The 22,765-nt window shown below is 31.3% G+C and overlaps 1 protein-coding gene across 2 annotated transcripts in view; it reads left to right on the forward strand.

Moving 5' to 3' along the window:
* LOC106677124 (uncharacterized) overlaps positions 1 to 22,765 on the forward strand; it is a 112,840-nt gene that overhangs the window by 77,717 nt on the left and 12,358 nt on the right. For both annotated transcript variants that reach the window (XM_067051972.1, XM_014414839.2), the window contains 7 exons: positions 2,805 to 3,484; positions 3,594 to 3,732; positions 3,897 to 4,063; positions 8,392 to 8,530; positions 10,703 to 10,893; positions 12,077 to 12,559; positions 14,823 to 14,970. In XM_067051972.1, the coding sequence (XP_066908073.1) occupies positions 2,805 to 3,484; positions 3,594 to 3,732; positions 3,897 to 4,063; positions 8,392 to 8,530; positions 10,703 to 10,893; positions 12,077 to 12,559; positions 14,823 to 14,970 (1,947 nt within the window). The remainder of the gene's footprint in view (positions 1 to 2,804; positions 3,485 to 3,593; positions 3,733 to 3,896; positions 4,064 to 8,391; positions 8,531 to 10,702; positions 10,894 to 12,076; positions 12,560 to 14,822; positions 14,971 to 22,765) is intronic.

A 22,765-nucleotide genomic window follows, 5' to 3' on the forward strand; every position in this document is an offset into this window, starting at 1 on the left:
TATAAAAAATAATGGAAAAAACTTGAATTATGAATAATAATGTTACGAATTTATAATCAATAAATTAATAATAATGAGCTAATGAATTCGTAATAAGGATTGAGTGGAGATAAAAATACGATTACCATATACAATATAAAAAAGAATAGAATATATAATAAGTAATATATCTAATATAAAGAATAAAAGACAGGAAACTGCTCCCCGATTCAGACTATTACTACACTTACTAGACAAACTCTTAAATTCCAACTAGTTACAAAAGATTCATTTATAACACCATACTAAGACCTATAGTGGCTTACTGAGTTGAGCTTTGGGGCTCCACTAAGCCATCGAATTCCTACCGTATTCAATCCTTGATGCTCAATAATTTTTCACAAATCAAGTCATCTAACAGGATCTCGATGTTCCAAATGTTACAGATTCGGCCAGAACCAGACACCAATCCATCCATGATAAACTCCCTAACCACCCAACAAATGTTTCTAATCTTGTTTCTCCTTCATTATCTGATTATGCTTCGAATCTTCTGAAAAGAACATGGCCCCGAGATCTTCTACTCTGGAAGTACTTATAGGAGTTCTATCAATGAGTAGATTCTGCATAAGAATGAAAAATATCATTGTATAAAAACCGCATTTACTTGAATATATATTTAATACAGTTGTATTATAAATATATTTATTTTTCCAAAAAATAACTTAAAATATACAGCTTGCTAACCATAAATGTACTTGATTTACCATTCTTAAATAAACAATACGTGAGAGAAAAATTATAACACTTAGAGGAACTGTTTACGGTCTGTCTGCTCACCAACTGCATGACCAACAATGAAAATTGCTGTGCACACACAAGCGGAAAATGATGAGTTTATTTTTTACCCATAAAGTATTTCATCATTACTTACTTTCCTTTGATTATTTTACTACTGATGTTTATTGTATTATTTTATTACATCTTAGATATTTTCTCTCATATACATTGCTTTCGAAGATAAGGAAACATTGTATTTATGGAAAAAATGTTTGTGCTCCAAATCGAAAAAATTTTATTGCATTTTACGCAATAGAAATCAAGGAACAGATTTAGCTCTGCGTTATTTACATAATCGATCGAACCGATAATTCGATGTTCTTGAAATATTTTGGTATCATGCTGATTAGTATCTAGTTGGTCTTGCATCGTTTTCTACCTCTGTGAAGCTGGCCTCTTGTCCTCTACATTTTTTAAAGTCCTGATTGCCCCCTAAGAGTTCTAGTGTTCTCAATTATTTACAGAAATAGTTCTGTTAACAAAACATAAATGATGCTATTCAATGATAACATTACATTTCGTACAACTTTGATACCCTATATCTCTTTTGCTATCAACTTTAGCACATTGATTACTTTGGATATTTTTAGAACTCTTATTTTTATTTTATCATAATTTTAAAATAAAATTTCATACTGAAAAATAAAAATTCTTTGAGTCCTGGTAGCTCCTTTAAGAGTTCTAGAGTTTTCAACAATTTTAAGAAACATTTCGTTACGTTCTCTTCAGAATTCGTTCTGTGCTTCAGCTTACTCTTGTACAAACTTATTTTTGAAATTAATATGACACCTATATTTTGAAAAAGACTCGCCTTTTTTTCCCAATTAAAGTTGAGGAATAGTGTAAAAATTGTCTAGTATTTCGAATTATTCCGTTTTTTCAAAGGGTGATATCTCTATATATCACAATGTCCAGGAAATTGAACTACTCTTAAAACTTCAACCATTCTTCGATCAATCAATAATAATCAATATGAACACGTTTCGAACTCTTTATATTTTCAAATCAATCTGTGTATAAATCTTCTGACTTATTAATAATTGTTGAAACCCCTTCATAAAGATTATCGATGATCTGTGATTGAAAAAGTTTTAAGGGTGGTTTAATTTCCCATAAATTGTGATACATAGAAACGAGCGTAACCCAGCAGCGAGGGGCAGAGGGGGCAGTTGATCACTCTCTAAATATGAAAAAATATCAATTTAAAAAATTTTATATATCATTAGGAGATTATCATATTATTAAATACCAGAAGATCTGGATAGTAATTATAACCATCTGTTGGTCTTACTAATTTCATAGTATAAATATATAGTCTTTTTCCGCCCTGCCTAGCTGTCATAAAACTGAGTACTATAGCCATCTGGCATATGACACTCCAGTCCAAACCACGAGTCGACTGTTGGTGTTCCACAAGGAAGAATGTTCAGACTCTTCTCTGATTGCTTCCTTTCGCATGTAGTCTCTTCTTATTTCCTCTATTATCTTCCCTAGGAATCTCATTTGCTCAGTAGTAGTTCTGCAAAAGTTTATTTCGAGAGCCGTTCAATGCTCGCTTACACAATGTAATGAAACCGGACAAGAAAACTGTTTTGAAGATTACTATTCAGTTCGTTCCGTCAATTCGTTTATAACCAATTTTTTTTTCTTTACCACATAAATTTACTTTTAGTTTGATTAATGTTCTTTTTTTTCAATGTATTTTTCTTTCTATTCATTTACTCCTCTCTGAAGATTATCTAAAATTCCTGTTATGAGGTGTAATTATAACTTGGACTAATACGGAGGACGTTTTAGTGTTCTTAGTGTCTGGTACCCTTTTAAAGATTTTTCCCATAAATACCATTAGCAATAGTGGGCTCAAGCTCTCCATAACTAAAAATATAACATTGTACAAAATCTAATAATATGTAAAATATTTAACACAATGAAATTTGAATTTGTCACATCATTTTTTTTTTTCTAATTTGTATTTTCTTGTTTAGGTTTGATCGGGACGGAAAAGAAAACCGCTGTCAGTTGACTGATACAAAAAGTTCCAAACTAGATGTCACATCAGATTTTAATCCTGATCCGAGTTACGACTACTACGAAAGAGACTACAGCGGTCCTAGTCGTTGTTTCTACCGTCCAGGTCCTTATGGTGGAGGACCCTATGGTGGATACGACTACGGAGGACGTCCAGGTGGTGGTTATACAGGCCCAGGCTACACCGGAGGACGACCAGGTCCAGGTTATTCAGGAGGTCGACCCGGCCCAGGCTATTCAGGAGGTCCACCAGGTCCTGGCTATGCTGGGGGTCGACCGGGAGGAGGATATCCGGATGGTGGTGGATATCCAGCTGGCCGCCCTGACGGTGGATACCCAGACGATCGGCCAGGTGGTGGATATCCCGTTGATCGGCCTGATGATAGATACCCCCATGGATACCCGGGAGGAGGTAGACCAGGTGGCGGCCGCCCTGGTGGGCTGTACCCAGATGTCTACAGACCCGGAGGTTATCCTGACGGAGGCCGGCCCGTAGTAGAATACGGTCGACCACCATCGCCTAACAGATACGGAGACCGGTACCCCAACAACAACGCCTTAGAGCCGCCTCAAGACAACGGTTATCAGTATGGTGGAGGTGCTTACGAGCTTGGTAGCGGAGGGGGCTTGCCAGATGGTATGCACACAAGAGCCAATAAGGTAGGCCAACGCTGTGTGGCCTGCCTTCCTCTTGCACAGCGGCCCTCTTGTAGTTTGCATGTACTAATGTGTCTTATGTTCCGTAGAGTGCTTCCTGCGGTCCCGGACCGGGTTCAAGTTGGCCAGGGGCGTCGTACTTGTCGCGCTGACGGTCCCTTCCGTGTACGACTGCGAAACTGAGTGTGTCAATGAAAAGAAGTTCCAGTGCAACATGTTCAGTTTCAGGTACCAACTTTTCCTTTTTCTCTGTTGAAGAAGTCAGAATGGTATCCATGACATCAGTGTATTATTGGGAAACACATCTTATCTTTTTTTCATGTTTATTCATTTATCTTTTCCAAAATATTTTGTTGACTTTTTTTCTATTCTAAATCTAAAATATGTGACAGGTACTCATTGAGCCCATCCGTGCCCGGCCACAATTGCCAGCTCGGCAGCCGATCTCCCACTCAAGTGGACATCTACAATGACATCCTCCCTGATCGAGATTACGACCTCTACGAGAGGAACCCCAACAGCAAACCCGACTGCCAACCTAAGAAATATTGGGGCTCTGGTACATATTTTAAGCTATATACTCTATAATAATAAGTAAAAATTTCGTTTCAGTTCCAAGTCTAACCATATTCGGAACCAAACTTATCTATATATTTAAATAATAAATTCTATAACACGATCGAATTTCTATTTTTCAGATTTTGTTCTGAATTTAGTTTTCGATTTTTTTTTTTTTGCCTAGTAAGCATTGAAACGCGTGTATCAACTCATTAACTTCATGAGGTAGCCATAGATCTACTTTTCTTGCTTTACCAATGATCCTTAAGAAACCATCGAAACACTTATATTCAGTTGTGATGCGAGTCCTTTAACAGTTTGGCAAGGATTTTCTTCTACAGTATGCCCTTAGGCTCTTCTATTCATCGTCATCAACTGCTGGTCGAGGCTTCTAATTTTAAAAATTTCCTATCCATCTATATTTATACTTCCTCAACTTAAGCTTATTATTTTTTTGCACATTTTCTTACTTTCTTTATATATTTATTCTAATGTTCTATCACCTCTCGCAATGTTTGTATCTTGTTTTCATTTAGCCGTGACGAAGCCTTGCAAAGTGGGGCGAAACGTTAATATTAAATATTTTCTCCTCTGGGTTGGTTGTCCAAATCTGTGTCACGAGCAAATCATTTTTGATACCACCGGCGAATGGTCCGGTCGTTGTAACGCCGAGGTAATGTTCTTTGCAGCTTGGACTGCCGACTGTCCAGATCGCAAAATGATCACTTCCACCCCTCGGGTTCCCACCCAATCATATTTAATCAATATAAACTTCCATTAATAATATGACATTCATATGAATTTATTTGCAAGCATTTATCCTTTATACATCTTAACACCTGAAACTCCTGGATGATATATAAGACTGCTTTGAAGAAACTAATTTCCCTACACGATAAGGGCTGGTTCCCGTTGAAGCTAACTGTTCTAGGGAACAATGGACGAGGTGGATGGCCACAAGGTTGTTCCCAGATTCCATCTGCAGAATTTACAAACAGAACGTCCCTATCGCTACAGATCTCATGCTAATTAGCCAATTGGGGCCTTGATCCGTGAGGAAGTCGTCTGCTATGCATCTGGGTCAGCTTTTGACTCTTGTGGTTGTCTCGATCATATTATATACAATTGTTTTCGTTTTAAAATATAGATCAATCCGTTCTCACCGATTTTGATGATTCCACATTGAAAAAATCGGGTGTGATGCGAGCATCATACGACTCTTACATTATCACACTGGAAAGCTAGAATTTAAAACATTAAATACTTATCGGAAGAAGATAGCTGACCGTATGAATTATGTTCTAGTAAGATAGTCCGGGTGGCGTCAAAAAGGAACAAAATATTAGAAAAAAAACTACTTAATGTTAATCAAAGTTTCGCCCTACTTTGCAGGGCTAAATTAAAACAAGATAATCACATTGTAAGATATGACAGAACATCAGAATGAAAATACAAAGAAACTAAGAAAATATTGTAGGTAGAGTAAATATGGCAAAGGTAAGGCCACATATCTGTTTACCATTCACACCTTTTTACCATATTTGTAACTTTTTCTAATAATTATTAGTCTATGATTTATTATTCTTATTCTTTATTTACAGTTTTATCACATTTGACTTTATTTATTAGTTATTAGTTTCCTATCCACCTGTAATTATACTTCCTCAAGCTTATTTTTTTTCTTAATATTTTTTTGCACATTTTCTGATTTTCTTTGTATATTTATTCTAATGTTCTATCACCTCGCACAATGTTTGTATCTTGTTTTCATTTAGTTCTGACAAAGTCCTATTAAGTGGGGAAAAACGTTGGTTAATATTAATTACCTTATCAATGCCACCATGCGTAGGCAAGGGGGAGACGCGGCCCCCCCCCTAAATTTTTGGGACCCTAGGAAAACAAAATTTAGAAAATAGTGAACTTGTTTCATACTTCATTTTTTTTGGAAACATGATATAATTAGTAAGATAGCATTGTTAAGTTGACATCTTCACGCATCACAAGATTACAACCACACCTTTGAAGGGACAAGATGGATACACATCGATTTTTTGGTAAACAAGGTAACATTCAATGAGCGCAATTATTCGTCATATACTTATCTCTAAAAATAATGGGAAATCGAATAAAAAAGAACCTTTTTTAGATTCCATTTTTCCTATTATAACTTAACAGTTTGCCATTTTAATTATCTTAGAATGTTTGTTTAGAATAAATTAAAGAAGGCAACCATCGTAAAAGAGGTGGTAAATATTTTTGCTAGCAATCCCAGAAGGCTGATCCCCTTATAGCAAACCTCTTCATCACCTCTTTTATTTTTGTATTTATTGTATGTATTTTATATATGTACAATAATTAAGTGTATGCTCGATTTTCAATAATTTATTGTGATAATAGCTAATCAAAATTTAAAAAGTAATGAATGAATTTTATGAAGTAGCTATAAAATGGTGGAGTATATCTTGGAATGCGGAATTCCATATCTTTCTTTTACCAAATGTTTCCGAATGAATTATATATGTATGTAATGGGGTAAGGCCTACTCCACTCTTGGTAAAATTCTGCCTACACCCATGACTGCCACCCGGACTATTTTCCTACAATTAAATTTTTACTTTTCTGTTGCTATAAAAATTCGTAATTTATGGTTTCTGCAGATGTGAATAACGAATATCAATTTTCTTGCAAAGAATACATTTTAACAAATCATAATAAAGCCGTGTACATATAACTGTCATTACAAATATATAAATACTTTCATAATTATTCATTTTGTGTTTCTGTTAACAATAAGTTAACGAGGTTACGAAAAATACTGTTAATAATGCGAAATTGTCAATTACTTTCAATATACAAAATTTAAAAAAAGATACTTTAGAGGAAGAGTTTTTGAAATTTCGGAATTTAAGCCCAGTTATACATAATATCTTAATAGTTATTAAACGATAATAAGACTTAGCAGGTATCAAAGATATTTGATTATACATAGATGTACAGAGTTTAATCAAAATCATTTGAGCCGTTTTAGTAAAGATCGATTCTATAAAATGGCATTTCCGGCCATTCGATTTTATCACAAAGGTTGCTGTAACATCTTAGAGAAATACAAATCTTAAGAGACACATTTATTTGGACACAGATGATTTCAAAAAGTGTATTTCCATCGAAAACTTCCCTGTTCTTTTAAGATTTGGTTACGATACAGTTACAGTTCACCCCAAGAGATGATCGGAACTCGAAAACTGGAATGTAAACTGAAAACTAGAAATATTTCATGAATGCAATACTCTTCATTCGATATATTTCATATATAAGTACGTGAAAGTAAAAAATCGAAACATATACAAACATTTATCAAATGCAGACCGCCGTCAGTGAACATGCTAAAAGTCTTAAAATATTGGTGAAGAGCCCAAGATTCTCATTTCCTTGAACTTAAATAAAATGTTAAATGATGAACAGAATGGCTGGCTGCTATCTTCAGATTAGGGTCAAACTTTAAAAATTTCTGATATAAATTTTGATTTTTGCCTTTTAAATCTTGATATGTAATATATATGTGGTAATCAAAAAAACAAAAACAACTAGTTACATTTTTAGTTCTAATGGAATTATTTGGAGGTAAAGAGAAAAAATCAAATTATTAAAGAAGTGCATACTTGTACATTTTTTTTTTTTAAATTTACACCTTACATCTTTATTACTGAATATTTACCTGAGGAAGAGAAATGCTTTATTTGTTCATGCTGCTCAAATACATTGGGCTGCTAAAGCACACATCCATAACTGGATATATATGTATATACTACAATAGATTAAAATTTTACATTTTTCAAACAATAATTATCTATCTAAATATTATACACTTCAAATACAATTTTTCTTTCTTGACAAATTTTTTTTCCTATAAATATATTTGTTTTCCTCCTTTTCATAGAAAGCCAAATAATAATTTACCAATTCGTTCAATACACTATTCTCCATAATTCACTCCTTCATATCCCTCCTCTCCAAAAATCCGCAACACACATTTGATCAGTTATGCAAATTAACAGATATTAAATTAACTTAATAAAGAAATGAAGTATGTAATAAATGCATAATATTCTTTATTACTTATCCAATTTTCATTTAATCTAGAAACTTTTTTTATCTATTTTTTAAATTTAATAATTACCTAACTTTACCTGTATATTAATTATTTTAGCTTTCAATAAGTATTATTGTTAACTTGAATTACAGAAATGAAGAAAAAAGAAAGAGCAGTGATTATATTAAAAACCAATTTGAACCAGATTCATACTTAAGTTTTAGTTTTTTTTTTTACAGAATGCTTTGAAAGAGTGCGTAGCGGACTCAAATTGAAAGGGGCGATGGTTAAGTATGCGATGAAAGTGGCCAGTCTAAGTGAATGTGAGACAGCTTGCCTCTATGTGCCCTACTTTACCTGCAGAGCCTTCAGCTATAGGTAAATCACATGATCCATTACTGTTTGTTAAATATAACAAAATTGTTTTCCAACTAAATATCGCATAATAAACTTAAAAAAAAATTATCCTAATTATACAATTGATACCTATTGGCTACATTTAGTATCTTCAGAAGCTGAAGTAACTTTAATTCCACCAAAAATAAATTCATCCAGAATTTATTTGCTTATCAAAAAAATATTTTAAGATGATACCGTGTATATATATTAAATAGAAATGTTAGGAATATTCTATCTTATTGATTAATTGAAATTATAGAAAAATCCTTGATTAATAATCAAAACAAAAATTTAATGAATGGAATATGGTCCGGGTGCAGTCAAATAAAACTCAAATAGTAATGACTATTTTAATTGAGCCAACGTTTCACCCCACGTTGCAGGGCTTCTTCAGGGCTAAAAAGATACAAACAATTGACATAGTTACAAAAAAAAAAAGTGGAAAATAACAGGGGTATACAATGAAAAGTAAAATTTAATAAGAAAACTTAAAGGTTGTAAACAGAAATATTAAAGAAAGTACAATGTATAATATTTCTTCTCTTATTTTATCTCTTATCTTTCTGTTACTATTACCATTTTCATTTACTGTTTACAACCTTTAATTTTTCTTATTAAATTTTACTTTTCATTGTATACCCCTGTTATTTTCCACTTATTTATTTATTTTTTTTATAGTTATTTATTTGACCACACCCAGACCATATTCCATTCATTGATATTCCCACGGTCAATCAACAATCTTCCAGTATAAAACAAAAATTTGAATAAAAAAAAAAGAATAAAGTATAGTTACAATACTTATATTTTTATAGTTTATATTTAAACAATACTTATATTTTAACAATGCTTATAGTTTATTTTTAATAAAAGTAAAAATATTCAAAGGGTATAAAATCATAGCTTAAATTTAACAAAGAAAACTCATCCAGGTATAAATAAATAAATTTTTCGATTACTTCCTTCTTCCACATTTGGCAATGATGAAAAAAACAATATTAAAGTATAAATTAAAGGGAAAAAAACACATATAACTGAATGAATGTAGCAAAAGTTTAAAACGTCTGGAAAAAGCTGTCAGTCTTATCTTAATCCATACCATGATTTGGTAAAAAAAATCAATTGATTCATAAATTTATGATCAATGAAAATTAATGAAAAATTTTAAATTGAAAATTAATCAATAATGAAGAATAAAAAATATGTTATTTTTTAAAACATTAAATGAAGAATAAAGAAATAATTGAGGCTTTGTAAAAGTATATCATATTTTTTGTAAAATATATCTATTATATTTTATTTATCTTCATTAACTTTTTATTATTAACTCATAAAATTTAGAAGAAATAATATTTCTCTTTGCCTTTACTTTTCTTTTTATTTAAACTACTCATATGCTAATGCTAAAAAAATGGTTATCTTTATGCTGATGTAAAAAGATTTGGAAATTATACCTGTTATAAAATAGAAAATTAAGTAATTTGATAATTATATAAAAAAAAAAGAAAAGAAGTTCCCATGATTTAAATACTGATGAAAAATGAATGAAACTGTATGTTTTATTGATAAAAAAAAAAAAAAAAGAACATAAGATTTCTAAAAGAAAACCTGAAAAATACATTTGGATTTTATTTTTATGAATATATCGAAACATAGTGTAAAGTGGAAATAAAATTGTAATGTTTTATGATCAGTAGAAATGATAATGATTATTTTAATTAATCTTTGTCGATTAAAATGATAGGATGATGTGATTACCCAAATAGATATAATTTTATTTTCAATGAATTGAATTTTCAAATCCTAAATACTTTACATATTATTTATTCCTTTATGTAATTATAAAACAATCTTTCATTATCTAATAAACAAAATTTATGCCCAACAAGTCAATAACAATTTTCATTTATATAAAAATAAAAAAAAAAAGATGAAAAATGAATGATTCTCATTAGCAAAAAAATAACTAGCTAGTTACTTTATTAAAAAAAATTCATTGGTCTATTTCTGTCCAAAATATCTCAATAAACACAAATTATTTCTTATAAAAATGCATTGATATTAAAAGGTCCATACACTTTGTAATTTTATTAAGGATTACAAAAAATAAAACAAAGCCTACATGCAAAATAATAATTGATTCTGTAACAGATATGGGCCTCCTGTGATTGGCGAGAGCGATGAGAACTGCCTCCTCACCGACCTACCAATTCCAGAAATGAATGGCCAAACTCACCTGAGTATTGACCCAGAATGTGAACTATATCATAGAGGCAGTTATGGTCACGGTTGCGAAATCAGCAGATACCCAGATAGGGGTCAACTTCCACCAATAACAATAGGTAATGTATCAAACAATACGAAATAAGAGTACATAGTTTGCAGAGTTTATAGCCATCCTTGACAGTATATATAATTAAGTTATATTTACATACTTAATTAATTCTGAGAAAGATTTTTTATATTTATAAAATGCCAATGATAATAATTTAAAATTGTTTTTATGCTTTAGTTTTAAAATTTATCCATACCAAAATCCAAAGTTAAGGAATTCAGCTCTTATAAGTATAGATGGACTTCTAATAATAATATTGACAACTATATAAACAGCCAACACCGAATTATATAAGAATTGAAAGGCATTCATAGCTTTAGATATGGAGGGAGGATATTTTGATATTGAAGGAGGAGTGAAACTAGGGTGCCATAATCCCTGAAATTTGTTTGTTTTTTATATTAAATCAGTTTATTTAAATTTCTTACCTATTTATTTTATTTAAGTTTGTCAAAATAAATGTTCTTTACTTTTGAAGCTATGACCAAAACTTTTTAATCATTATACCAGCAGTTATAATTAAAGATAATGAAAAAAGTGGCCAAAATTTGATTTACTGAAACAACAAAATTGTAATATTTTCAAAAAATTCATCTGAATATCTATATCTGATATTTATATCGCGAGAAATTTGGTTCAAATAATGTAGTTTGGTTGTTTACAACGTTTATTTTTTGTAGATTTTTATCAATTTTCATTTTTATCATTCAAAAGCCGATTCAATCATGGTTTATTTACTTAATTTTATATCACTGTATTTGTTCCTACATCAAAAATAATGATGAATTTAGTGATATTTATAGCAATGTAAATACATTTCTGAATGTATTACATCCAAACTTGCTAAAATGCATCTACCTATTCTACTAATTATGTGATTTATTTATTTTATTAACATAATTAGCTAGTAAGAAATGTTTAGTTGTGTTTTGTCCTTGACATCACAAAGAAACTGAAATGCAATAACGTGGAAAAGATAGAAGTTTGTTACTCTCCTTTATTTAATAAAATGTGACTCTGAACATTTGTTTAAAGTCCACTTCAATTGTTTTATGCATTTATAATATTATAATTATTTAACATCTATCTTTATTAGCTGGGATTCTTAAATCATCTAAATATGCTATAGTGACTATTTTAAAATAAATTATCTAAAGATTAAAATATCTTAATCTTAACATTTATTCTAGGTGCTCCTGGAAGACCTCAACCACCTTCGGGTGATCCCTATGGACCAGCAAATGAGATCCCAAGCACATATTTGCCTCCTGGGAAGACACCACCAAGCTACTACCCTCAACAGAAACCTGCTCAAGGCTATCTACCACCCCAAAGACCTGGCATCGGCTACGTACCACCTGAACGGCCCAATGGCTACATTTCACCCCAAACCCCACAGCAGTCATATCCAGACCACAGTTTTCCCCACAAACACTATCCACCTAAATATGATGGAGCATACCCGCCAGCAAGAAAACCAGATGGCTACTTACCACCTAAGAAATATGATGGGTATTACCCGCCTTCTCGGTATGATGGATATCAACCTCCTCGTGGACCTGTGAATGGACAAGGTCAGGGCTATGGTTATGGCCAGAGGCCAGGTGAAACCTATTTGCCACCAGGAAAATACGGCATTGACACAAAACCAAGACCAAGGCCATCAGATCAGTGTAAGTAAGAAAAATATACCGAAAACAGTGATACATCTTTGGATTATAATCAAAATTTTGAAATATGTGCTATATTTGTGCCACAATTTGTTATTTAATTGTACAATATATTGAAATATACATTTTTTAAATAAACTTCAGTCTTGAGGAGCTCATTTCTTTAACCCTATCTATCACATAAAATATTTCAAACAATAGAAAAGTGATTGGGGAATGAGAAAAAATAAATAAACCAATTAATAACAAAGATAAATTCATAAATATATATTTTTTTAAATCTTCATTTATTGCCTTAAAGTTTACTAAGAAAAATTAATACTAATAAAAAATATTATTATGCATTAAAATATTATTTGATTCACATCTTTACAAGAATATTAAATGTTTTTCAGAAAGAGGAAATGAGCTTCTCATCAATAAATTTAAATTTAGATATTTAACAATCAATAAGTAACACATCAGGGAAAAATTCTATAACATAAAACACAGAAAAGAGAAAAAAGTTGAAAAGATTGCCATGAAGAATTAAATTTTACATCACATTTAAAAATCTTTTGTTTCTAACATAGTAACTACAAATCAGAATTTTCTATGAAATAAACATTCAAAGTGACTGAATTTGGAAGGTTATGATTTTGACAGACTTCTAGAAGCGAGAAAATTCTGAAATCTGTACCTCAGCTTCCTTAGAGTATAAGTAGGACAACAAGCTACTAGTTTACACTGTGTATTTACTGATAGCTATGTACTTAATTCTTTTTTCTTTTTTGTTGAAGCTTTTTTTTTATGGGAATGCTGAAAGGCTTTGCACCATTTTCCAACATTCATTACATATCATTCATGTCAAAACCTGGGAATCAATAAAAGTATGTCTTCTTCAAAGAAAATAACCGCCAAAAATATTTAACAATTAAATTTTTTTTTTTTAATTCTTTGAAAAGAAATGATTTTCTTTTTAAGCTTAATATAAATTTATCTCTTGAAATAAAAATAAATTATAATATAAAAAAATATACCCGAACAGAAACATGTATTCAATAATAATCTAGAGAAATATTAAGAATATATATTTTTTTAATTGATTTACAGACAGGTTTACTGATGCGAAGTCTTTACAATTTTCGGTGAAAAGTTACCAGCAGAAAATTTTTTATAATTATTAAATTACGTATAAAATTTGAACATTTTAGTTACCACACATACCTTTATACTCCGAAGAGAGGAAACAAAAATTTGAAACATGTTGTTTAACAGAGAAAGAAAGAAAAATATTAGAAGACCTATAATTAGATTGAATTTCGCAACTACCAATCTGAAGATATATTTCTCTTCTCTTCCTTCCAGCCCTTTTGCACTAGTTTTGTTCATAAATGTATTCAGACATAGTGTAAAATTCATTTTCTGAATACTTCAAAAAACTGATTTATTTTTCTATATCTCCCTTCAAAAATTTAAAAAAAATCTATCATTTCCATTATTCCAAATTTTTTTCCTGAAATTAGCATAAGTTTTTATCAAAAAAAGGTTTAAACAGATTTATTTGAAAAACAAAATCTTTGAGAAAGGTGTAATTGCATAATTATAATCTGGGAATATCCATTTTATGAATATGACAATATTTTTCTTGCTAATCTTAGGTGTTTTCATATACTGACAAAATGAAAACATTGTAATTAGAAGATTATAGAAAAATTTCAATGTTAGATTTTAAAAAAAAAAATTGTTTATCTGTGAAAATTATAGTGAAATCAAATAAAAAATAAAGTTTCATATAACTTTAATTTGAAATAATAAGTAACTAAAAAATTATTTAAAAATAGCCGATACTAAATCCATGCTTTATTAATATAATAGAGGACTATTAATGCTTTTATTATAGACAAAAATGCCTTGCGTGATCAGTAATTTTCTATTATTTATATACATTTTGTCAGAGTTTACTGTACCATTTGTACCACTTTGCACTGGTTTGAATCCAGGTTAGGTGGGATGACATTTATTTTGTGGTTTGATCTTTCCAACTTGACAAGAATAGGTTGGTAACCTGCAGGATAACTATGTTATATGCCCATTAACTATTCTTGGATAAATACACATAATCTTAATTTATCATTGCCATTTAAATAAAATTCATCATTAGAATAAATAAGTAGTTGCATGTACCAATTTTGATATAATTTTTTTTTTTCGTCTCATTCTTTCAATTGTCTTCAAATTTCGGTTGAACACTTTATGAAGAGTACACAATTGTTCCATTCTTCAGTGTGCTACATACGCTACAGTAGTCCTGCTAGACTTCTACCTTCAGCCATAAAGAATGCACTCTGGGTTCCTGGAGAGGTAGATTGCAAAGAAGAGTGCACCAGGGCGAGGGAGCGAACCAAGTTCAGGTGTGCCACGATCAGCTACAAGTATGTACCTCAAGTTTGTAAAATAATCCATTATGATTCTTTTTAGTCGCTATTAGCTTCTAGAACCATTACTGACAGTTTGTTAAGCCATATGTATTATAACAATATCTTTGTCTAATCTCTTAGTATACCTTGTTATTATAGCATTCACTTATAGGTAGCCTGGGATTAAGTTATCTATAATTTGTTGAACTATTGAAGAATGAGCTAGTAAGGTTAACTTAGTTTTATTTGTGATTTAGAATTCACAATTTTCTTATTGATATAAGTCAAAACAGTTCACAGAGAATGGTTAGACCCCATTCAATATTTGAAAATTGATAAAAAGTATAACTACAAGGAATTCAGGGACTCAGTTTCATTTTTCAGTACATAGTTACAAGTGAGAGAAGTATTATATTATAGTAAGCTAAGTCAGCCTTAGTTTTATTTCTAAATTTGCAGCTACTGAGATAAACAACGAACCCAGTTCATCATGGAATGAGAGGACTCCACTCAATTTATTAGACTGTACCACAATTTAAAAATTATCAGATTTTAAATTTAAATTTAAATTAAATTGTGGTTGCTTTTTGGTAACCTTACCAGCTTGGGGATAATCTATAGAGGGCCTACAGTAGAGAAAGTAATCCCTGTCTTCGGCAATTTGAAACAATGCATTTCAAAATCAAATCAAAATTGTTTTCCTTTTTTGTCAGATGTACCTCTTTTTAAGGAGAGATGCATACCATTAGGTTTCCACTGGTTTTATGTCATTTAATTTTTTTTTATTATTTCAGGATTAGGTAATAACATTTAATTGAGTGAAATTTCTATTAATTAAATAATATAGCGCTTTTATTCACCAGTGCCCATTCATAAATTCATACTCTAGAAGAGCAATTATTGGTTTATGATAGCTGAAGTAAAATACAAATAATTTAGAGGGTAAATTTACTAAATAACAAAAGGTTAGGGTGACTGGTAGTAGATGTAGACTGTTTAGTTATTTAGTGGTATTTGTCTTTAAAATAAACGCCATTTTAAAAATTATTTTTGCCCAAGCCACTTACTACAGTGTAAGGGTTGAAGGGTCAACCCCACACAAGCCGTGTAATGAGATAAACTGCTACACAGACGGATCCTTATAGGAGCAGGAATATGGAGGATGGATAAACCTAATCAAGGCATATCCATTTCATTAGGAAAACACACCACAATGTTTCAGGCTGAGGTGTTTGCAATAAATGTCTGTGCCCAGAATTTAATAAAAGAGGGCATGAGGGAAAGGCTAATTACGATCTACACAGACAGTCAGGCAGGCATCTATACACTGGATAACTATGCAACCCGCTCCAAATTGGTGGAGGAGTGTAAGGCTAACCTGAACTCTCTCTCCTTGGCCAACAAGGTGCGGGTGGAATGGGTGCCTGGACATAAAGGCATTAAAGAAAATGAGCGAGCGGACTACCTAGCAAGCAAAGGATCTGAGTATGTTCCTCTCACACCTGACCCCATATGTGGAATTAGTCTCAGCCATGCGAAGAGGCATATCAAAAAGATTGCTGAGAGCAAGGCTGGGTTACTCTGGAGAAATACCAAAGGGATGGAACAATCAAAAATGTTTCTCAAAGGACCCTGCCCGAAAAGAAGTAACTGCCTTCTTAATATGGATAGGAGTATCTTAAGATGGGTGACAGGTCTATACACAGGACACTGTCAGCTAAACAAGCATCTCTATAAAATGAGACTGATAGAGTCCCCTACCTGCAGGTTTTGCAGAAAGGAGGAAGAGACTGCCTATCACATCATGTGCAAATGTGATGCAGTGGCAAGAACACGATTCCTCATCTTTGGTAAGGATCCCATCTTGAATCCCAAACTTTGTGAAACAGTGGATCCTTATACAGTATCCTGATTTGCAAAGGCAATTGGCCTGTTTTGAGCAGAGGAGGGACGGTGTTCAATAGGCCCTCTGTTGCCGTGGTGCTTCTTGGCCGGAAAAAAAAAAAAAAGTATGTCAACAAATTTTTTATTTATGAAAAATGCAAATCATGTTCGTTTTTAGCGTCGTCTAAAACCCTCAAATTTCACTTTTCAAAGAAATTAAAAATTACAAATTTTTCACCTTGATTTATTTGAAGGATTTTATTTTTATTCTGGTGACCATTGTTCATATAATTGTTATTAACGCCTCGGCATTAACAACAGGAACGTAGGAATTGGATAAAATTATCTAATTCCTACATTCCTAGAACCGTGATAAGCTGAATGTCTTCTCTTTTAACCAACATTAACAAAATTTTGGTTTAATGTCCTTATAAGGGCTAAATATTAGTTTCAAATAAAGAAGAACTTTTCAAACGTTTTGTTTTATATCTTCGTTTCTAATTTGTTTAATTTGATCCGGTTTGTGCCCTAAACCACTCCCAAGTTTGATGTAGATTGCTTTAATTTTGTTGAAGTTAGTTCTACTTTTTTATTTTTCAAAAGGAACCAAAGGCCAGTAATGTAAAACTAATTTTTGGGCCAACAATTGTATTTTAAGATTTTTCTCGAAAATTCGTATTAGGAGTATCTAGAGGTGCTAAAACCTAATATCAACTTCGTTTCATTCCTAAAAATTCGTTTACCACAACTTGATAGGTCAGTCATTCTGAATTTTTTCAAAATAGTACCAATATTGAAGCACATTAAGGGCTATAATGTAAAAACTATTTATAAATGGAATATGGTCCGGGTGCGGTCAAATTAAACTCAAATGAAACGTAAAAATTAAGTATACTTGTGTCTATTATAAACTATTACTACTGCCTATTATAAATTATTACTATTGCATAGTATAAATAGACTAGTGCCTATTTTTACGTTTCATTGTATACCCTTGTAATTTTCCATTTACTTATGTTAAGTGGTTGTATCTTTTTTAACCTGTGGGGCGAAACGTTGGCTCAAATAAAAATATTACATAATATTACTATTTGAGTTTAATTTGACCGCACCCAGACCATATTATTCCATTTGATACACACGGTCGATCAGAAATTTTCTGAAAAATACTTATATTTTATGTATTACATATGTATGCCATATCATAGGTTTATCATATTACCTAAAATAATAAAAAACTTAACTAAATCGAACCAGTATTATTAAACATTGACGTTATCTGTCACCATTTATGTTACTATAGTTACCGTCTTATCACTTCACCTCTTTATTAATTGATAACAAAGGTTTAATAATATTCAATTAAGTATACACTTCCTCGAATATACCAATAGCGAGGCATTTGCCAGGTTTGCTAGTCTCGATTAAATTTATCCTATCTCGTTTCTTTTTCGTAAATTTGGAGCTATAAGAAATATATATAATACTATTGTTAATGAAGGATGGACCGAAGCCCTTTTGCGGGGTGCCTCAGGGATACACCCCATTCCAAAAATAGACTAGTGCCTATATTGTAAGTATAGAGCGTCCCTACATTCGGGCGCTTAGACTAATACACTAACACATATAGATAGTTAAAGAGATAAATACAGATACATATATAAAGTTCTAGCTTGCTAGTTGCATTAAGAGCAGTGCCAAAACTCACATTGTAACCCATATCAGGTCTTCTGGTTAAGGGTTTATGTCAGCTCTCGAAATAGAATACCGCTAGGAGGGAAGGATATAATCATAAATAGTTAGTTCAGGAGTCGAATGCGAGTTATTTTAAAACTTACGCTGCAATCCTTTTTTGTAGAAAGGTATTTTCTCGAGGGATGTCTCCAATAGTAATTCTACTAATAAGTATTTTTGGGCTAATCATTTCAATTCCGTTAAAGCAAAGTTAAACAAGCGATTGTGAGATTGCAGCACTGAGAGCTGCCAGCAGAGCGCGCCACCATCTGGTATTGATCCAAGTTTCTTGTTCAAGTATTTAGTCTAGTTCCGCCTAGTCAACTCTAATGTTATTACAGTAAATTGGTTCAGAACGCTTTTATTAATAATTTGGAATAATCGTTTTTTAACAATTTAGAGTGCTTTTTTTTATTCTACTTGATAAAGAAAAAACATCGATGTTATCTTATGTGAGTGTTAAGCCACCACAAATCGACGAAGTATTTCCTAAGGAAAGCTTTAAAAAACAGAAAAACATACTGGCTGGGATATAAAAATTTATTTGGCTATTTCAAAACTAGAAAACATAAACATATAATGAAACAAAAGTGTTAAAATAAAAGGCCTTTTAGCCTAAAATAAAATCAGAAAAACGAATTATGAAACAAATTTACAAAATTCATACATATTGTTATGGCAGGTAGGGCTTCAAAGGGAACCTTTTGCTAGTCCAACCGTGAAGAGTAGTGAAAATAAAAGAAATGAACTGCCGAATTTTGTAAAAGATATATTTTTAATAATTTAACATAATAAACTGTGAAACAAAATATAATCTAAAAAAAATAACTTAGCCCAACTTAAAACTATTACAGAAATTGTAGGAAGATAGTCCGGGTGGCGGTCAATAATGGTTTCAAACTAGTAAACTAAAACTATTTATTATATGTATTTATATTGTTGGCTGTATAACTTTAAAAATTAGAAGATGGTAAGGGTTGCGGTCAAAAAAGAACAAATAGTTTATAACTATTTAATGTCCGATATTTCGGCCCACTTTGCAGGGCTTCATCAGGGCTAAAAAGATACAAAAAACAACTAAGAACATTACAACAATAAGATATAATAAGGTAGGATACATATTATGTAAAAATTAAATTATATATAAATAAAAGGAAGGAAGACATAAAATAGTATTAATATAAAATTAACTTGAATAAATAAATAAGAGTAAACAAAATTAACAATCGTAAGAATAAAAATTAAAAATTACGTAAAATATACAATTAAAAAAGTACAGGAGACCCATATAAAACGAAAAAAAACAAAAGTAGATTTGGGAACACAACATTTAAACACATTAACAGGCGGAAAATGAAGAAGAAAGTTGAGATTAAATGAAGGCCGTGAACGAATAAATACAAATAAAATTAATAATGACGATATTAAATTGATAATAAATGAGCAAAGAACAAATCAGCACCACCTATCTGTTTACCTTTTTAGCCCTGATGAAGCCCTACAAAGTGGGGCGAAACGTCGGACATTAAAGAGTTAAAAACTATTTGTTCTTTTTTGACCACAGCCCTGACCATCTTCTTATATTTAAAACTATTTATTGTTGACCAACGTTTCGCCCCACAATAAATAGTTTTCTATTACTATTTTGATACCTTCATTGACCGCCACCTGGACTATCTTCCTACAATCTACTTCATACGGTCAACTACCCTCTTCCAATATTACAAAAATTAAAGTAAGGTTGAACAAAAGAGTAAAAAAAAGAATGTCCTTATATCACCGTGGGTTATTTGATGGGGCTCCCACTGTTGCTAGGTTGTTCTTGCCTCATGAAAGTGTCTAAAAGGGTACGCCCGCTCGCCTTGGCGACAAGTGATTATGATGATGGAGATGGCCAGACTGCCACAGCTACATGATGTGGCTAATTTTAAAGAAAAGTGCTTCATATCTTATAAAACTATCGTATAAACTGTCAACTGTCGTATAAACTGTAAACTGTCGTTTAAACTGTAAACTATCGTATAAACTGTCAACTCTTTACCCCGACCTGTTTGAAGTACATATAAGATCGATCAAAACAAACTGTGATATACAAATTAAAAAACATGGTACCAGTAGTTGTAACAAGGATGTCCTTACTAGTGCACATTAAAATCTTTGATTGAGTTTATGCAATACAATTGAAAGTACCTATATTTATTTAAATTACAATCGTTGTAAAAAAATAAAATAAAAAATAAGTTCCTTGAATGAATAAATGATTTAATGCGTGTTCAATAAAAATGAAATTGAAGGGCAATCACATACTTAGCATTCCATTCTTGATATCTCTTTTTGGTTACAACTCTTTACTGGCCTTCCAGTTCTTCTGCTTCCAGCTGGACTGAAGGAAACAGGGCAATTCCAATGTATCACAATGCATTTTATTTAGATTTTTTAAAAATATATCCCCCTTCCATTCTTATATCCTCAATAAATAGTAATATGAAAATTTCGTGCTTATTTATGAATAAACTCCATAATAAATCTTAGGATTAAAGATTATCGGGAATCTCAAAAGGAATATTGTCCGGGTGCGGTCAAAGACAAAAACTCAAATATTCATAATCTGTTTGTAGCCATAATGTGCTAGTAAAAGGAATAAAAGATACATGCGCAAACCTGAGAAGTATCTTCGTTAGTGCAATCTGCAAGACCTGTTGAATGGGGGTTGAAAGAATTGCAGCAAGTCACCCTCGGAATAAAGTTATGGGGAGGTACACTCACAAAACAAACTCCTGAAGTTGTCCCAGGCGCCAACTCTGATTTGTCCAAATTGACAAAGGAGCATTAAGAAAAAGCTTATAAAGGAAGCAATGGTAACAAGAGATGCCAAGGTTAAGGAAGGGGACTTGAAAAAGAGATTCCTGGACGGATAAATCAGAATAAGGAATCTTTACGATAAGAACTAGAAGCCAAGTAAAGAGTTGGAAGCTTAAGAGATAACAAGAACGGAATGCTGAGTAGGTGATTGCCCCTTAATTTCATTTTTTTTTTTTTAATCCCCATTAAATTATTTCTTCATTTAAGGAACTCTCTTTTTTAACAGCGACTGTAATTTAAATAAATATAGGTATATGAAGGAGCTGGTCGGGGTGCGGTCAAAACGAACAAAAACTGGCTAACAACTATTTATTTGCCGACGTTTCGCCCACATTAGCAGGACTAAAAAAGATAATAAAATACAAAGAAGTAAACATAGATGGAGTTAAAATTATATAAATACAAGTGAAAAATTATATAAAAATCAACAAAAATAAGTATATATAAAAAAGAAATAAAATGAAGGCTAAACAAAATACAAAGTAACTAAAAATATGTTGACACTGTAAGATAATAAGATGACAAAGTGAACTAAGGTGGGGTTAAAAATTATATAAATGTAAGTTAAAAAAATGTATAAAAGTAAGATGAACAATAATAAGTATATAGAAAAAAGAAATAAAATAGACGATTAGTTTTAAAATGTACAAGAGACATAATAAAACGCAAAAATAGAAAAGATATAAGAGAAATAAAAAACAAAATTAAGAGACGGAAAATATTTACTTCCTTAATTTTCCGCAGACTTTTCATTTTAAATCCAATAATCTATGTTACTTATTTTTTATGTATTCTTATTAATGTATATCTTATTTTTATTTATTTTTGTTCATTTTCATATAATTTTTCAATTATATTTAGATAGTTTTTAGCCCCACCTAACTTTACTTCTTTATATTTTATTATCCTACATTTTTAAGTTATTTAGTATCTTTTTTAGCCCTGCTAAGTGGGCGAAACGTCGGCAAATAAACAGTTGTTAGCCAGTTTTTGTTCCTTTTGACCGCACCCCCGACTATCTTCTTCATATACTTATATTTATTTAAATTACAATCGTTGTTAAAAAAAGAGAATTCTTTAAACGATGAAATCATTTAATGAGCATTAACCTTCCGTCGGGCGCAATATGAATCCATACGAGTTCGGGCGCAACTCATCTGATAGATTAAGTACACAAAACATAGAATAATTGGCATCCTCATTTTATATTATGGAAATAAATCACTTTATTTATTTATGAACTACATAGTAGAATAAAATAACACGATTATCTTAACAAAAAAAAAAGTTATAATCAAATATAAAATGGACAAATAGTTTAAACGTCTCA

This window comes from Halyomorpha halys, unplaced genomic scaffold, assembly GCF_000696795.3.
Source record: "Halyomorpha halys isolate HHAL.00 unplaced genomic scaffold, Hhal_1.1 Scaffold88.1, whole genome shotgun sequence".
Lineage (NCBI taxonomy): Eukaryota > Metazoa > Arthropoda > Insecta > Hemiptera > Pentatomidae > Halyomorpha > Halyomorpha halys.